General features: G+C 28.1%; 2 protein-coding genes across 4 annotated transcripts in view; one reads left to right on the forward strand and one right to left on the reverse strand.

The window, feature by feature from the left end:
- The first annotated feature begins 714 nt into the window (after positions 1–714).
- LOC107442965 (uncharacterized) lies at positions 715–18,919 on the forward strand. Of its 3 annotated transcripts, XM_043050710.3 has the most exons (7): positions 715–895; positions 5,807–5,923; positions 6,878–7,124; positions 10,581–10,637; positions 10,708–10,790; positions 15,335–15,418; positions 18,826–18,919. In XM_043050710.3, exons 1-7 carry the CDS (start codon positions 887–889, stop codon positions 18,841–18,843), a joined length of 615 nt encoding a protein of 204 aa, XP_042906644.1. In that variant the 5' UTR covers positions 715–886; the 3' UTR covers positions 18,844–18,919. The 3 variants fall into 3 exon arrangements, with proteins under 3 accessions (XP_042906644.1, XP_071035153.1, XP_087021424.1); XM_071179052.2 differs by lacking the exons at positions 15,335–15,418; positions 18,826–18,919 and adding an exon at positions 12,967–12,988 and having other exon boundaries at positions 719–895; XM_087165298.1 differs by lacking the exon at positions 5,807–5,923 and having other exon boundaries at positions 721–895.
- A 113-nt stretch (positions 18,920–19,032) lies between these two features.
- The window catches only part of LOC107442964 (cysteine-rich venom protein AnHyalC), an 81,936-nt gene continuing 81,328 nt past the window's right edge, over positions 19,033–19,640 (reverse strand). The window contains exon 9 of the mRNA XM_071179050.2: positions 19,033–19,210. Coding sequence (XP_071035151.2) covers positions 19,106–19,210 — 105 coding nt within the window. The 3' untranslated portion in view covers positions 19,033–19,105. The remainder of the gene's footprint in view (positions 19,211–19,640) is intronic.

Genomic DNA, 19,640 nt, shown 5'->3' on the forward strand with positions numbered 1-19,640 from the left:
TTAGAACATAACGCGTCTTGCTTTTGCAGATGCAAGCTCATTGATCATTTCATTGTGATCGATGGCTTCACATATTTTATTTTCGATTGAAATAACAGCTAAATCTGAAAGCCTTTCCTGGCACATCGAAGTTCACCAATAAGATTTTACAAGTTTTAGCTTTGAAAAACTCCTTTCGCCAGACGCAACAGAAATCGGCAGCGTCAAAAATATCCTTAATGCTATAGACAGGTTTGGAAACACAGACTGCAAATTTTTCTTGGTTATATAATTCAGAATATCTATGGGTGAGTCTGAGGTATTGCTATAATTTGATTTTTAATAATTTGCTATAATTTGATTTTTTTCGAATAGTTGAATTTGGCGCCCCTTAAATTGGGCGCCTGCGTGCGGGGCATTCGCTGCATACCCGCCAGGAACGGCACTGACGGTATCAGTCCTAGTTAAAGTGTTTTACCGTGAAGTGCTCACCTTCGAATGCAGGTCGTCTGGCTACCGAAGCAGGGCAACCATCCCTCTGCAGAGAATCAAAATTGAGATGGCATGTCTTCGGATCATCCTCGAGGATATTTCCCAGACAGTCGCTAATAGCTCATTGTGCAGCTCTAGTGCTATGTTAAACAACATCTATGATGTAGTGAAAACGGATCCTAAGAAATTAGAATGATTTCTAGTCTTTGAAGAGAAAATTATGGGACTGAAATAAGCAACCAAAGACGCCTTCACGCGGTAATATATGAAAATGCGTAAATAATTTCAAGAGGACTCTTATGTAAATTAATTTACTATTGTAGCGAATTAAAATTTAAGTAGAAAAGTTTTTCATATCAAATTTTTAAGCTCGGTTGCTCACATTCTTTTGTAAAATTTTTCAAAGAGAAAAGTCATGTTTAAAGTATGTCACCTTAAATATTTTTTGGTTTACTTAAAATATGTTAAATTTATATGTCTAAAAGTTGTTTATTTTTGTAGTTCCAACTAAAGAATTGTTTAAGCAATTCTATGATTTTATCTTAAGCAATATCCGAAATTGTTTATTTCTTCTTCAAATGACGATATAAAATTGTTAAATTTGCAATTTCACTACTTCTAAGTTAGTGAAACTATAATCAAAGATATCCTTATCTATAATGCAAAAGAATGAATTTTAATTGACTAAAAATTGTTAGGGATATTTACTTAATATCATAGTTTAATTTTGTTTTTTTAAAAATTTTACCTATATTATTGATTCTATCATTAAAACATAATGAAAATAAATATGGCAAGCCCTCAATAGTTTGTAGGATCAAAATATTCATTGAGCATGCGTTATGTATTGCTAAATTAATTATAATTTTAGTTCTTTTTAAGTGTATGCTTTTATCCTTGCATTGAAATTTTTTTGATCAAACATTAAATGATTTTGAAAGATTTGTTGTATATTTTATACAGCATGTAAGATGATTTTTATATATTTTCAACTAAGAAACTGTGATATTGGTTATACGTACTTCAGTTTTAGAACTCATTTTGTGATTTAAAATTTTCAAATTAAAGATAATTATTTTGCTTCATTATAGGATATTGACATATTTTCAGTTATTATGTAAATATTTCATTTTCTTCCATATGCAAAAATTATATTGAAGAACCCCTAGTCTACCTGAATCTGAAGTAAATGCTCTTCAAATAAGGCAAATTTTTAGAATTGAACTATATAAAATTCTATATCAAATAACGTTTTCTTTATTATTGTTGCAAGATTAGTTTTCTCAATGTTAGGAATTTGTTTATTACAGAGATTGAGCTGTTTAAAAATCATGTTTCTTCTAAGGGTGCCTACAATAATTTTCTCGGAGTGTCACAACCAAGAATAATTGTAATATTTGAAAAATCATTTTTTCCTTAAAAAAAAAGTTTTTGTTGGCATCAGAAATTTTCAAACAAAATCTTGTTTCTATAAGTTAATTAAAACATACTGAGTTTTGAAAGAAAATTATGTTTAACAATTAAATTTTATAACAAATCTTTTTTTTTTTTTTAAATATAAATTAAAGATGTTATGAGTAAAGCAAAAGTGAGTATTACTTTTCTATATTTGTTTAATTTGCATGTTTAAGTATTTTTGTAATACCTTTTTTAAATCAACAGAAAGCAGGATTTGAAAAAAAATCAGATTTTTATATTTGAATATTTTTTTATTTAAATTAGATTTATTGGATGACTAGTATTAAGAATATCTAATTTTTTACAAGCATTTATACAATCTGAATGAAAAGTAAGTAAATATAAAAAGAATATTTTTAAGTATTACCTTTAATCTTCAGAAATATCTTTCAAATTGGCGTAGAATTAAGTAATGATCATGTTACAAAATTAACTACTTTATAAAATGAGTTATTGTTCAATTTTTAAAAATGCATGCACATTAAATTAGTTTATTATTCTAAGATAAAAGCTGTTATACTTTTATTCATAGAAAAGAATAAAATGAGAATAAACTACCAGAAAAGATTTTCTGAAACAAAAATTTTTTTCTTCAGAAAATAGGAAAAGTATTTATACTTACACTCGTGGGCCCAGTTTTTGAGAGAGACTTAATTAAGATACTCAGTCATAATGGCCCTCTAAATCAGCATCACTTGAAATGTGTTCTGTCGATTTCCATTCTGAGAGTTGGGACTTTTTTTTAGACCAGTAATGATTTTTAAAACCTGTCTATTATTTAATTTATTATTGTGAAATTCTTTAAGTAAAATTCCGAAAGAAAAGAGCAAATTTAAGAATATATATATTTTCTAATAACAATACATTGAATAAATTATTAAAAGGTTATGTATTTACTAATGATTGTATCAGTATTACTCATCGCACTTAATTTAAATAAAGTAACCAAATTCGAGAATTAAGAATTATCAGATAACTATTTGCACATTTTATAAGTTATTATTCAAAAACCATAGTTTAGCTTATTTATTCAATTTAATTTATACATATGCCAAAAACTAATAGACTAGGAGCTAATAAAGCCTAATTTTAAAGATTGTTAATGATTTATTTGGTTAACATATTTTCACCTGCTAATTAGCCCTTTTTAACAGTCAGGGTTCCACCGGGAGAAGTTCGGCAGTTATTGCTTTGCATTTCCACATTGTTTTGAAAATCCTGATATTTTTATTAGGTATTAAGACGCACAAATCGTGCATTAAAATGACCTCTTTATTTGTTTAGATTTCATCCTAAGGGATTTTTTTTAATTCTCTTATGGCAGAAAATTCCAAAATTTTTAATTGATATTTTTGAGACTTTTGAGTTTCAAGTAGCATAGTTTAATTATCACTTTTGGCATGCTTTATTTGTGCTGGTTTCGTTGAACCAAGTTTTGGATCTTATTTTGCAGTTATTGTTCTTTTTACGTGGTTGTCAATATCCCCATATTTTTAATATATTATTTTTAGGACTTGTTTCATTAAATAACACATTTAATAATAATTAATAATCACTTAATATACTTTATTTGTGCCAATTTCATCGTCAATCTATTATGGGATTTTTTTTTCTTTTGCAGTTGCTACTCACTGATTTCCACATGATCTTTTGAAAATTTCAATATTTTTATTACAATATTACCTCAAATGTGAACATGGATGAAAAAACTGTTTACTGCTTTTTGTAGCTTTAAAAACAGTAAGATTTAGTAATCGTAAGATCTCTATTTCACCAAATATAAATGTCTTGAAGTTAAAAATTTTCCCACCCTATTTTGAGACATGCTTATTTATTTTAAATCATTTTGACAACCATAAAATTTATTTAAAATTAATTACATTACTGGTTAAAAAATACTTTTTTACGCCTACGGACATTAGTTTTAGTTATCTTTAAGTAAACTTTGTATTACTTGATGTTTTAAAAACTTTTTCTTACCCATCTTTATATAAACTGCTGTTTGTAGAAAATGCAACACCATGAAAGAATCATCAGAATCAAATGAAATTTAATGCAGAAACGACTTGTACTGATACAAATAAATGATGAAATTTTCAAAACAAAAGAAACAAATTAAGCGTCCGAAATCAGTATTTGGTGCAGCCACCACACGCTGCAATAAGTGCTGCTATACGACGTGGCATGGAGTCAAACAGATGTTGAATATCTGCTTGAGAAAGAGAATTCCATATCGCTTGTATGCGCAACCAAAGTTCGTCTTTGGAAACTGCAGGACGCGGATCACGAGTGAGACGCCGACCAACCATATCCCACACGTGCTCAATAGGCGACATATCCGGCGAATAAGCAGGCCAAGGAAGAAGTTGCATGCGTTGTGCTGAACAGAAGTCTCTAACAGTCCGCGCAACATGTGGGCGTGCATTATCCTGCTGAAAGATAGCTCCAGGGATGCCTTGAAGGAAAGGAACGACTTCGGGCTGTAGCACTTCACGGACGTATCTGTTGCTATTGAGATTACCCTCAATTCGTATCAAATTGGATCGTCCATGATACGAAATCGCACCCCAGACCATAACTCCGGGTGTTCGACCACTATGTCGTTCAATAATACACTCAGGAAGGCAGCGTTGACCGGCATAACGTCTAACACGAACACGGCCATCATGGGTCCACAAATTGAAGCGTGATTCATCTGAAAAGACAACTTGGTGCCAATCAGCTCGCCAGTCTCTGTGCTCAAGAGCCCACTGCCGACGCAGCCGTCGATGATCCGCCGTGAGGGGAATCCTGTATAATGGCACCCTTGCCCGCAATCCACGGCGCAGCAGACGACGACGAATTGACGAAGCCGACAATTGTACACCTGTAGCAGTAGACCAATGTGCTGCCAGCTGCCTGGAGGAAGCTGTGCGATCATTCACCGCCATGCGGAGCAGGTGTCGATCATCGCGCTCTGACGTCACCTTCTGTCGTCCAGTGCCTGTTTTTCGAGTTGTTCGGTGCTCGTCGGTCCACTGCTTCCAAACTCGCATCACTGTGGAACTGTTCCGCTGCATACGAGCTGCTATTGCGCGATAGGAAAATCCTCCTTCTCGAAGGCCGATTATCCTCCCTCGTTCAAACTCCGTAAGTTGCTTGAATTTCTTATTCTTCCGTCGTGGAGGCATACTCAGGTCTCACTAAACGTTTGCCACTAACAAATAATCATAGACTATTTTCAACGTCCCGCTACAGCACTTTATTTATACGCTTTCAGCATCAATTCAGAGGGCGCTGCGCGCGCCACGCACGCGCGATGGCTCTGAAACTTTATTAATTTGCATAATATCCTATAATTGACATTTGCTGCGAATTTCATTTGATTCTGATGATTCCTTCATGGTGTTGCATTTTCTACAAACAGCAGTTTATATATTGATAAACCTACTTTTTGAATCCAAAGAAATGTTATTTCTTTTAAAAGAAATATCAGTTTAGTATTCTTCAAGTTTAAAGGAATTTTAATATTTAAAAGCATTTAGTTTTTTGCAAATACCAAGTTGACTGACAAAAAGAATTTAATATCTAAAATAATGTTTATGTGGAATTATGATAATTGCTATCAATATACTTGGGCATGTGGCCCTTCAGGGGTCAACCTGCTGTACTCTCGAAAGGGTTTGTGCAGTCTTTACGCCATATAGTGTGTAAGCAGAATTATTGTAAAATTTAATCAGCTTTGTTAACATCCAATTTATTACATACTATTCAATAAAAAGAAAACATTTTCTGGTTTTAAATTTCGTACTTGAACTCTAATAGCTGATATCGATTCTAATAATTCTGATTATTGAGCTTATAAAGAGTAAGTTTTTTTTCTTTTTCTTGTGTGTAGATGAGAACTCGAAGTGTTTTGAAAGATTTGCAAGTGTCTGCCGCAGACAAGACTATTTTGGTTGGATCCCCTGAACCAAAAATGGTTTCGTCTAAACGGGCTCCAATTTCCCTAAAGGTGCCTACATTGTTCTTAATTACTTTTACAATCTTGTTGTAATGTAAATATTATGCTTATCTCAATTTTATATTTTGCTATTATGAAATGTTCTAATATCTTTAAGTTGTGTGGTTTTTATCCATTTCTGTTACAATCCTTAAAAATATATATATATACATATATATTTCTTAAATATCTATTGCCTAAGAATATCTTTTGTTCTAAGTTTGGCCAAGGATATTAGCAGAGTTTTTATCTTTTTAATAAGTAAATTACTAGAGTTGCTGGGAATCTGATAAATTGTTAACTCATCACATATTTTTCAAATTTAATTATTGATCAATATAGTTGCACAAAGATGTTTTCTTTTTTCGACGCAAAATCTAAGAACTACTATATTGTAGATATAACATTAGTAACATGGAACTTTATTTGTTAGAGAGCTTTTCCATTAAAGGACACTGCATATCTAATTGGATAATGGTAAGATAGAGCAAATACATTGCCAGATAGTTTGGTAGATTTCCTGGAACTTTTTGCCTAACTAGGAGAAAACAAAATCATCATTGGAAACAAATCTTAAAGCCAAAATCAATATTTAAACCTTATATGAATAATTTGTGAAAGTGGAAGAAAGTTAAGCTATTCTTCAAAACAAACTATGGTAGTGGTGTCATCTATGTTTTTAAAATTTAAATATTTGTTAGTTTAGGTAAGTAAGGAAGAAGTTTACTCATAATATCAGTCATTAGTGTCTAAATCAAAAAACATATTTTTGATAGTGAAAAAATAAAACTGAACATAAAACTTTCTAAAAATTGTTAGTACCTGTATTTATAAAAGGGGAAATAATAGCAAGTTTTGTTATTTGGAGTAGATTTAAACTTCTGCGCCTTACTAAACTTAATGAATAGTGTTAATTTTTTTCTTCATGACATAGTTGATCAAAAAACCTTTATTTTTCAATTTTAGTGCTTTGAAATTTCCAAAGAGAAACCGAAGGTGCCAAAGAGAGTGCTGGAAAAAGAAAATAGTAAAAGTTCTAAAGTGTCAAAACCAAAAAATACAAAGATTGAAAAAGTATCAAAGATTGCCAAATCTGAAGTAAAGAAGTCTTCTCTAAAATTGAAAAAAGAAACTGCCAAACTAAATGTGGCTTCAAATCATCTTAAGGTGAACTCTACTTCAGATGAGGATGTATCAACACAATATAATATCAGTATGGTGATATTCTTTCATTTTTATAAATGCATAGTATTGTGTTAAAATTTCCTTTTTAAGCTTTTGATTTATATAAATTTTATTTATTTAGTTAAACTCACAATATTTAAATTTTTTACATTTTCTTGAGATATTTGAACTTTAAAAATCAAATCCTAGTTTTGGGATAATAATGCCATGTTTGAGCTACATTAATGAGCTATAGATGCAACAACGTAAGTCGTGATCTAAAGACAATGTTTGGTAGTCTGCTTTACTGCAAGTTAGATTGAGAAAGCAAATCAGCTGAAAGTCCGAAGTTTTTGATATTTTCGAGATTTATTACCATATCAAATTGCATATTAATGGATGTTGATTGTTGTAGAATATTCTTTTCAAACAGAAAGAATTGAATATAATCTTTAAAAAATAGAGCAATATCTTATAAACAAAGTTTGGATTTTTGGAACAAAATGACTTCAAAAATCCTGATTATTCGTTAAAAAAAATTCCTCAATTTGTGCTCTAAAATAACCATTTTTTAGAATATTTTTGACAAATTGGTTCTTTGATATCTGACTAAACTGAAAGTAGAAAAAAAATTTTTTAATGAATTTCAGAAACAATAGAAAACAACAAAGACAGCCTATTTCTTTGAACTCAATGTTGAAAGAAAGAAAGAAATAAAATTAATTTTTTATTAATATTTTCAAGGAAAGATGGTACTGTATTAAAGTAATTTTTTAATTTAATTATTAAATTATAATTTTGCTATGAGAATTTTCTTTTTACCTAAAATTATTCTCGTTTGAAATCAAAATTTAAGCCTAAAAAGTTATTCTTAGTAATATCTTAAACCCATCAAACTGAGTTTTTCTTTTAATGTCCCTGAATGTATAAAGCAAATGTATATTTATGTGACAGAAATTAAGTTGCAATTGAAGAATAAATTGAGACTGTCATGCTCGCACAACCTCCCTAAAAAAATATTCTTGAAGTTGTTTAAAATGAAATGGAAAATTTTGGGCAATTTCATAACATTAAATATCTCAATGTAAGAAGATACTTAGAAAATTTATAACTTGTGTCATTTCTGCATCATACAGTTCATTTATTGTAACCACTATAATTTAATTCAATAATTATTACAATGTTATGATTATTACTAATTAGTTCTATTACATATTTTAGATTCTATTACAAAATATCCAATCATGGAAATATTAATTATCTTAATGTATTTGGCTATACTTAATTTATAGTACTTAGATACTTAGTACTTAGAAAAATATTTTGTTGTAACATTACTGCGATTTAGAAACATAAAGGTTATTTTCTCAATGTGTTAACTTTTATGTCCTTAAGCAATATGTATATCTTATTATAATATTCGTTTTCATTGTTTAATGGTACATTTTGCTTAAAATGCTCACAAAGAGTTAAATAAAATATGCATCAGATACATTTTGTATTTAAAATATATTTTTAAATAAATAAAAATGTCATTACTGCATATGTCCCAAACACACATTTCTAAATTTTCTGAGTAATTTACTATATTATGAAAGAATTAGACAAATGCATGCATATTCTGATATGGTATGCCTGTCTGCTTAAATATATTATATCATGGATGTTCTTAGAATAATTTGTATGTTCTACACATTTTGTATGGGTCCTGAACTTTTGTGTAATTACCATCCCAAATACGACAAGCTCCAATCAAAAAAACTATAGATGGCTCTAGTTTAATAAAATATAACTTCCAGGTTACTAAGAACATTCTTTTCTACTGAACTGTAAAGTTTACCATTTCTTTAAGGATCCAATAAGCTTAATTTAACCTTCATAAAAATAAAATAAAAATCTGTGTGGCTAGATTGCAATTTTTTAGAAGATTCAGTTATTTTCAAACTTGTAACAAAAATTTGATTTGTAAAAAAATTTAATAACTTTTAGATAATACGAACAATTTAATTAATGAAAGTTTTTTATCTATGTAAAAAAAATAATAATTTTAATTAATAATTTCAGCAACATTAATGTCTAAATTTTGTAAATTTCTTTGTCAGTATAATTGAGTATAAATAAAAATTTGATCCTTCAAAAATAACAATCTTCACACATTTGCAAATTCAACTACTCTTTGAAATTTCTTAATTTTAGAATAATAGTATTGAAATAGGTGATGAAATGATCAAAAATAAAACCTATGTAAAAAGTTAGCTAAAATTTTACTGGGCATTTGGAAGAAAAGTTTTTTATTAATTGTATACTCAATAAAATAGTGTGATTTGAAAAATGCCACCAAAGCAAATTTCTATCTGTTTATAAATCATAAGTAATTTTGATAATATATACAAATTATATTTTAAAATATCTGTTTAATTATTATAGAGCAATTGGTGTAGTTAAAAAAATATTTTGGAATTAAAAAGTTTCTAGTTTGTCATTACCTACCAACTTTGTAATTACTGTACCAGTCCAAAAAAACTCATTTTAAATAAGACAAGAATTTTGGTTTTAAATCATTAAGTGTTTGCTTGCAAAAAAAAAAAATGGTCTCATCGTAATAAAATAAGTGATACAAAGATGTTTTTACATTGAAAAAGTATAACTTATGAAAAATCCTAATATTTCTTTAAAATTCTAGATATAATTTATTTTTAAGTATTAATTAAATTTTCAATCAAATATTTAAAATGTTTTCCTCTATTTACTTATTAATTATTGGTTCATAAGGAAAAAGTACCTAATGTTTTTGAGTTTAATTTAGAAAGTCGGAAATACCATTCTAGAATAGTATTTCTCACTTTCTAAATTAAAATAAAACAAATTTGATTTTAGCTACTTTTGATTTACTCGTTTTGATTTATTTTAAATGTCATTTACTTATTCTGAATTTGTTTAAATCAGTTTCATTCTTTGATTAGATTCTTGAGTTTTTAATAGGCAAAAGTTAGCGGTTTGCGAAAATCACTCAAAAATCATTAAATGATTTGTGTGTGGACACTTTTTTTTGTCCAGTAGACATGGCAATCTTTAAATAGCTGTGATTACTTTGTTTTGATATTTTTTATGTATACAGTGGCTGCTACTTATTAAAATCTAATTCGTTCAAGGGACATCTCAATGATTAAGAAAAAAATGTTAGAAAATTTAACTTTGCAAATACTCTAAAAGCTAAACCAGTTACATTTAATATTTTATTTTGAATTTACATTTGTCATTTTGATTAAATATTTGAAGGAAGGCTCTAAAATATTGGCTTATTAAATATTTATTTATTATTTTTTTTAAAGATATGCTGTCTAAAATCTTGATTTTATGAAATTGTAATGAAAGTTCTGATTTGATTCTTAATAGCAGCTGATTTTATGATCCATTGATTATTAGTGATGGTCACTGCATATTTAAATTGTAACCTTTAAGCAAGGATTTTATTTATTTTAATTCAATTTCACTCTGTTTGCAGCAAATGTCACTGTTAATCAAAATGTATCTGACATCATTCCAGTAGTGACCTCTTTTGGTAAGATTTCTTTCAGTTTCACAGGCAGATTATTTATCTCAGATTATTTATATTCCGTATTTAATTTTAGATTCCAATTCATTTTCTTATTGGCAAGATCTTGCAGAACAAAGGCGGATCGCCCTAGAGAAGGCTTTGTTTGAAAATGAACAAGTATACACCTTTTTTATTTCGATAGAAGCTTTTTCAGTCATCGCTTTATCTTATATTTAGCAGGGGTCTGTCAAGGTTTTTCTGTGAGGTACCTATCGTGAAAAATTAGACATAATTTGAGAAAATTAAAAATTATATTAAAAAATCAACACAAAAATGTGGTACAAATATGGATTTATCGTTTCTTACGGGATACAAAAACAAAATTTTAAAAAAGTATTTTGTGAAACTACTGTTTTTCCTAAAGTTGAATTTGTGAAGGTACCGCTAAATGGTAGTAAATTTGTCCTGGACAGACCCCTGTTTAGTGTATTGTGCATTTTAACTATAAAATTTTAATAGTTATTACTTCATAGAAATAAAATGAAAGTAAAAATATAATTTTTATCTAAAAAATCTTTCTGGAATAGGCAATTACAGCATCTCTTAATTTTTATTTTCAATCCTAACTTATTGGAAATTCTCTTTTGAATCCGAAAATTTGATTGTTTTTTTCCCTAAAATGTTTATTAATCTAACATTTAAGTCTTCCAAAAAAAAAAAAAAAGCCTCTGTGTGATGCAAAACTAGCCCTGATTGGTTATGAAATGTCCTTAATGGAAGCATGCCGTCTCGATCCTCTAAGGCTATTTCAATGCTTCTTTAGTTTTGATATCTTTTATATCCTATGAACTTACTTTGTATATTATTAATAAAAATTACGTGAAAATGAAATTGAAAATTTTGAGAGTCTATGTAAAATGGAAGTAATGTTTTTAAAACTTCAAACTGTTTATCACTAAAATCTAAAATAGCTGAAGAAATGATTATGCAGCTCTTCTCAACAAATCAAAACTTTAATAGAGGAAGAAAACCTCAGATTAAGCCTTCGGTATTGCTGAAAATGAATCGGCGCTATCAAGAATCTAACCCATCGAAAAATATCTATCCATCATCATCATCGCCACAATGCGTTTATGCTTAAAATTTCATTTAATGTTATTTAATTTAGTCACTTAATTTCAGCGAATATTAAGTTTAACGTTTTTGTTTAACTGAAGCTAAAAAAAATTTATCTTTAGCGTTTTTATTCTGTAATTAAAAATTTTGAGATGGCGAATAATTTTTTTATATGTATTTATGAAACTTAATGTTTGTAATGTTGAACTAAATAAATGCATATGTTTGAATTTAATACTCTTTTAACATTGATTTAACTCAATTAAAAGAAAGTAAATAAAAAATCTACTGGAATATTTATTTATTTTTTATCTTTTAACTATATTTTAAAATTAAGATTAGCATGGTTATAAAATAATGAAGGTTCAAAATTATTTTGTATTTATATCAAGTAATATCAAGCATCCATAACACATTCTAATACCTCTTTACTGGTTTAATAAATATTAAATATACAAAACTAAAAAATCTTTTCAATTATTAACAGTGGATACAATTGAAAACTAAAAATGCTCTATATTAAGCTACATTAGGGCACAATTTATTATGCATATCTTTATTTTCACATAGTTATTTACAATCTAAAATAGTTGGATTTTATTCCAAAAATTCAAACGAAAGCAAGAAGTTAGTAGCTTTCATAACACTTTGATTGCAAAGGAACAGCAGATCGCAAGTGACATCAGCTGTTGAATAATCACATGAATCCCCATTTCAGATGAAAATTAAGGTTTTTTTGTTTAAAAATAACTTAATTAGCACTCTTAGAAAAGTAATAATGTTTTTTGAGGAATTCTGAATGCATTAAGATTTTTAAAAAAAGTTGACTGTAAAAAATTGTCTATTACATTCAATTATGGCAATGGTTTATTACCTCTTTGCGCTGATTTTTTTTTTGTAGGTAATATAGTGTATAGGGTAAAATGAATGGCCGCCACTGAGGGACTAAAGATAAAGCATGTACTCAACTTCTCTTATTATTCAAGGACGCCTAAACGTACCCTGAAAGTTTAGGTTATTTTACTCTGGTTCAAAATTTCAGGCAACTGGATTTAGTTGTCAAAGATTTCATTTAACTTAATTTCATGTTACATGGGTGGCTGCCTACTTGGAATTATCAGGGAGTTTTTTATTCTCAAAAAGTCTGAGACATTTCGATAAAAATCGGGGAATTTTTTAAAACTATTTTTTAAATTTTTCCTAATATCTTACCATTCATTATACGTACTTCTTTTAGTAGGAAAATTGTTACCAAATGGTCGAAATATTGCCAACTTAGCAATACTTAGCCAGCATCAAATATTGCTAGATTATAACCCTGACAAATTAGATAAGAATGCGGAATGAAACTCTTCTATGGTTGCTAAATGAAGAAACTTTTGATCTTTTTGGCAACTATGCAGTTCATGAAAGTCAAAGAATATAGGGATTAGAATATTTTCTCTTCATAAAAAGCAGAGAAATCATTTTCATTACTATCATTTTTTGAGGCATTTTGTTTTGAATTTCCCTGGAATGCTTTGTAATGTAATAAAAAGTACAATTCTCATACATGAAATAATTTAAAATGGCTGTGGAATTCATTTTATAATTAATTTCATTATAGCTGCTCATCCACTGAAAGGTTGATGAATAAGCCTTGGAACTATTTTGTATATAAAGACACTTGTTTTATATGCGAGTAATTTCCATGTGTTTATATTTTGTTTTTATTTTCTTTTTTAATATAAAATGTATTCCTCAATATTTGTGGGTTGTTTTAATCTCAATATTAATTTACTTTTCTCAAATCTGGTTTTATTGATCTTTAACTTTGTTAATAATTGTTATACTTATATAATTGTTTTACTTTATTATAATTATTATACTTATTTGTTTACTGATGGTAAAGTATGATTTTAAGTATGTATATGTCCTTTTTTTAAAAATCCAGTTTGGTACATAGTGTTAATGAATCCGTTGTCTGTGTGTAAATATTAGTTATAGATCTGCGTTATTTATGAAATACATATTAAATGATGGACACAGGACGTTAAAAAGAAAAATTTGTAATTTTTATTCTATCATTTTCAAATTTTAACAGAATATTGGTAGCATAAGTAGAAGTCTGTTTGCAAAGTTTTAGAAAAAATAATTAGTTTTAAAGTTAGGTAAAAGTATGGTTTTTAATTGTTTGTAGTTAGAAAGTTCCTTGTGAACGAATTTTAATTTTTTAATTAAATTTTTAACTGAATGCATAGCTTAAAGGCATTTGAATAAATTAAAGTAGTTGTAATTGTATAAAAATATTACGTAGGTACTACAGTATTTACTAAATTTTTCTTTTGTCTCCTTAAATTTCTTCAAAAGAAAAACATGCTTTTTGTTTGTTCATTATTAAAAAATTAAATTAAGATATTGAGTTAATCAAATGCATTTTGAATTAAAGAAGACACATCAAAGTGTATCTAAAAAAATTTTTAACAATGCCGACTGGTGGAAGAAACCTTTTGAAATGGTGAGAATATTTAAAAATTCCTTTTCGAGAAAAAGAAACTTTTTCAACGAGAACTACATGTTGATTTAGTTCTCATTGCAAAGTTATTAAAGCAAAGTTGCACCTTTGCAAATTCATAATCTCATTACTCTGATTTAAACATGGTTTGTTTCCTGTTACTTTAATATCTGAAAAACCAAACAATGGATTTTGAAGCATTTTTCTCATTTTGAATCCTCAATAAATTACATATTGCCTTGAAATGTTTCAAAATATTTTCTGGTGGCTCATTTCCCGTGCACCTGAGAGAAACAATTGGATAAACTTTCAATTTTTTTTTTAAAACTAAAACCCGGAAATTTGAAAAAATATATGCTCTGTAGCACACAGAATGCAAAAAATTCTTAAACTTAATCCTTTTTCTTGTTATAATTTTTCTAAAGGTATCAGTCTAATGAAGGAAACCCTAATTTTTGGTCCTTTTTTTTCCCCCTTTATTTTTTAGTTTTAGCTCATTTTTCTCAATCAATTTCAGCTCTTTTTTCATTTTCTTTCATTTTTTGTATATTTTCAATGATATTTTACATTTTAAGTGCACTTTACATGTGAATTTCATGTTTAATCTTATTTTAAATATTCTCCCAAAACAAGTGTTGATGTTGAACAGAGTTTTTAAAATATTAAAAATTTGCTTTTGGTCTGCCATCTTTCAACTTCAGTAATATTAAATTTTTGTTGCTATAATGCTATTCTGATGTTTTTGAAGACTGTCATTACAAATTGATAAATTTCTATTCATCTGGTTTTTATTTACATTTTTTTTATAAACTATGTTTTTTTTTTTTTTTTTTTTACTAAATTTTTAAATGCAGATTTTTGCAATTTAGTTTTTATATATAAAAATTGCCAATATAAAACTTGCTTTCCAAAATTTTTGAGAATTTTTTTTTATTTTATGGTTATTTAAATTTTTTTTTTTTTTTTTTTACATTTTATAAGGGCAGTTTTTAACATCCTAGCCTTGCTTCTCAGTGTTATTTAAAGGAAAATGTTTCCTTCTTCAGTGAATGCAGTATATATTCCCATATACATTAAGAGATAACTATTTTAATATTTCAATGTATTTTAGCTATTTGACTCACTCACAGTTCTACAAACAGAAAATTCTATTCTAAAGGATGCTTTGGACTCAGCAGAAAAGCTTTTAAAAATGGTGAGTTGGAAGAAAAAAAACTGATTTCTCTTAAGGAAAGAACTTAATTCAGAATCAAATATAGTTTTCAAACTTCTGTTTTGAAATGTATTAAGCCTGTAAACTTGTTTCAATTTATTAAGAATTGAAAAGCACTTTATGGGGGTTTTTTTAGTGGTAAAATATTTTTAAGATTGATTTATAGGAAGAAATTCCTTTAAATTTATTACCTAAATTTATTTTTGTTTATTAAATTTATTTTTAAGCTCATTTTGAAAGTTTTTTTTTCTTGTAAAAATAAATACTATACTATATCAGTATTACACATGCTTTTTTCTTATTTAAGAATCATGCGTTATAAAAGCAGAGCAACAAAATAAGTGATTTTTTTTCTTCTTATTATATTTCTCTGATGTTGCAGTGACATTAAACTCTAAAAAATGCTCTAAGCAAAGATTTGTTTTAAGACGTACAAGTATCTCACTTAATAATGAAAGAAATTGATGAATAATGGACGATGAGTAGCTGTTCGACACACCAAAACAGTCTGTTTGGTTTTTAAAATAGTTTTGTTTCCCTCTCACACTTCAAAAGTCTGTTCTCATCATATATTCTGTTTCAAGATTCAAAAATAAAGAATACTTTACTTCTATTCTGAAATAAAAATTAGCTTTGCTTCCGTTCTGAAATAAAAATTAGTTTTAGGATGATTTTTATGTATAAAAGAATTTAGAAAATCGAATTAATAGTTATGAAGAAAAAAAAGAAACTTTGCTTACAGTTTCTAGGGGGAGGGGGGTTTACTGAATAGCTAGTTGAAATATTCATTTTTAGCTTGCCTACTTTCACAAAAGAGATTTTAGTCTGCATTAAAATGAATTTTCGCATTTTTGATCTTTAAAAATGCTGTGGGTGCATAACAAGCTATAAAGCCTTCCCAAGGGAGGTCAAGGCAGATTTTCTCTGTGAATATCGCATTATCTCAAGATCATTGGCTCGAATCAGACTTATAATCTGACAAAACTTTGAAACGTATGCTACCACATGCATGCCAATTGGATTCTTTTGATTTCGCCATTTCAAATTTTTGGAACGGCGCAGAAATCTGCTAATATCGCGATTTCAATATCAAACATAGATTTTTGTACTTACATGATTTAAAAGTGATTCGTGTTGACGTCATTTATAAATCCAATATCGCGATATTTGCTTTAATCTAATATTTCCGCGTTTTTAAAACCCAATATCGTGATTCATATTCACGAGTCTTTAAAATCCAATAGTGCGATTCGTAATCTCGCCCTTGTAAAATCAAGCATCGATTTTCGTATTTAGGGGAGAGTCAGGTACCCCAGCCCACTGTCAATTTCATATGTATAGAGTATTTTTTCCAGTCAATGGGCCATCAGACATTAATTGTTATATTAAAAAAAGATTAGTTTCAAGTATTTATGCAGCTGGTAACATGGTAAACAATAGTTTTGAAAATGTTGAATACAGTAGTCGTGAAATTAAAAAAAAATTGGTTGAATGTTTCGATTAAACTTCATTTTAATGCTAAAAAAATAATTTTTTCTATACATACAGCATTAAAGTATGTAGTCTTAAGTTTAATTTGCACAAAGAAAGAAGTTTGTATGTAAAAAATTGTTCGAGTAATTACAAATTTACAAAAAAATTGGATTTCGGGTAGCCCCGCTCACATGAATGTTGGGTATCACTGCCCAATTTTATTTCGTCGATAAATGTACAGTTGCAAAGATTATTATTTTATTGCTTCAAATTTGAATGTTATATGCATTTTTAACGACAAATATGTTTTAATATTATATGAAACATAAATTTATATATTTAAAAATAAAAAATTAAATATTTTTAAAATGTAATTGATATATCCAAATTAAATTTAATATCAAGAAATCATAAATATTATGATAAGCTATTTGCTTACTTATTTATTTTCCCTTATTTGTGAACGAATCAATCTACAGAAGCATTTGAATGCAATCAAAATACAAAGTGAATTTGTACTTTTATAAGAAGTATTTTATATTAAGTTTATAAGAAGAGATCAACCAAATAAGTTTATATTGAAAAACAACTATTGTTATTAATTATTGTTACTTAAATTAAATTATTTTCGTTGAATATTTAATATAAATATATATTAATATTATAATATATTAATATACATTATAATGATAAAAAGTATGACATTTGTTTAAAATGATAGAATTCACTAAAAGTATGTAATAAATAAAATAATGTTGTGATAAAAATGACAAATGAGGTTTATCTATTGTCAATACATTGGTCATTCTCATTTACACCTGAAAAAATAGCCAAAAAAACACAATTTTTGTAACTGGGCGGGGCTACCCGACACATTCTGAAAAGAGCTGAAAAACATGTTTTTTAAATTTCTATTTTTTTTAAGTTTAACTATTCTTTTTTTGGTTTATTCTTTTTGCATTATTTAATTAGATGATAAAACAATAGAAACATACAAAAATGTTGATTATTACTCAGTATTATACAGAAATATAAGCAATACTCCTTAAGTGAGTGGGGCTACCTGACTCTCCCCTATATGTGATTTAGACACTGCGATTTGTATTCACATGATCTAAAAATTACACTTCGTGGTTCGTATGGACGCAATTTAAAAATTCAATATTGCAATTTGTATTTTTACGTTTTAAATCCTGTATCGTGATTCATATTCGCGCGATTTTAAAATCAAATTGTTGGGTAAATACTTACTAAAACAACACTTCTGCACTCACTTCTCGTGCTATTTTAATGAGAAGTGAATGCAGAAGTGTCGTTTTAGTTTTGAACCAGCGAAATGTCTCTATTCTTTTTAAGAAGTAAGTTTTTTTCATGAATTAGTTACCATAAAGGTATGATATTTTTCATTAGTAGGTAATTTTATTATAAATGTTAATTCAATACGTTAAATATGAAACATGTTGTCATTTGATATCGATTTTTTGCTCATTAAGCTTTCAGTTTGTGTCAGGCTCCCTAATTTTGTGGCCAACAGCACTATTGTGCTCAATTAGTACATAATTAAATACAATGAATACAAGTTAAGATTAAATAGGTGATAAAACTTTTTAGGTATCTCTCATTTAGCACCCAATCTTGAAACTGACCCATGTTTGATTATATAGAATGCAGCACTCTGTATTTTGTATATAAAAATTTCTACAAAGCAAAGTTCTATTGCAATGTTTCACCATTGTTAATACTCCAAAACTTTATTAGAATAGTTTAGATTTTATGTGTTTCCTTCGAAGATAGATTAAAATTGGTAATTTTAATATCTTTCCACAAAAACTGTTTCTAAAGTGTATTTGTTGAATTTAGAAAAATATTGAATGAAAATGCATTTGACTCTAAGTTAAATTTTTCTTTTCTTTCAGGAGGGTGTTTTGGATTGATTTTTTCTAATATGCTTAAAATATTCTGTGGTGTATCTTTTCTCTTGTGATAATAAAATTTATTTTATATTTATTATTTATTGGAATTATGATGCTTTCTGAATTTTCTCCATTTGAATGTAGTGAAAATTCACCTCTTTCAAAGAATTTCATAAATTCACTCTCTTAAAAGAATTCACTGACAACACGTTTAAGCTGGTAAGACTTTAGTTTTGATCCTTTAATGCTAGGAGACAAGAGCCTTGTATATCAGAGCGAATACTCAAGAGTTTTCATCTGTTTTGCATTCTCCGTTGCTGGCAAGAATACTTTGCACATCCAAATATTGTGGCGGAGCATTAGGTGGGACTGAAAACTTCAACAAAAACTGAAATAAAAAAAATATAACATGATACGCAACATAAGTATTTTGACCTTGAAAAAAATATATTAATTTGTCTTTCAAATTTCTTCTAAATTAAACTTTGCAGAGTTCGTCACTCTGTTAATTTAGTCTAAAAAGTAAAGCATTCCCGCAACAGTGGACCAGGTAATCGACGCTATGATTGTGGCAATGTGGTCAGCATTGCTTTTTGACCGCTTTTAAATCCCAGGCAAGCTGACTATGGGTAGGCCGCCACTGGGAATGAAACACCAGTTCTTCACAATGATTTCTTGAAAATCATTTTTCTACAGTGTCCCGTATACTCCAGTAGTTCAAGGTCTTAATGCAAAATTGAATATTTTGTGATTTGTGAAAAGGAGTTCTTCTCATTTATTATAGAAAATGATCCGTGGAGAATTATTAAAAGAAAAGT

This window comes from Parasteatoda tepidariorum, chromosome 6 (assembly GCF_982258835.1).
Source record: "Parasteatoda tepidariorum strain Cologne lab strain chromosome 6, Ptep-v5.0, whole genome shotgun sequence".
In the NCBI taxonomy this organism is placed as follows: Eukaryota; Metazoa; Arthropoda; class Arachnida; order Araneae; family Theridiidae; genus Parasteatoda; species Parasteatoda tepidariorum.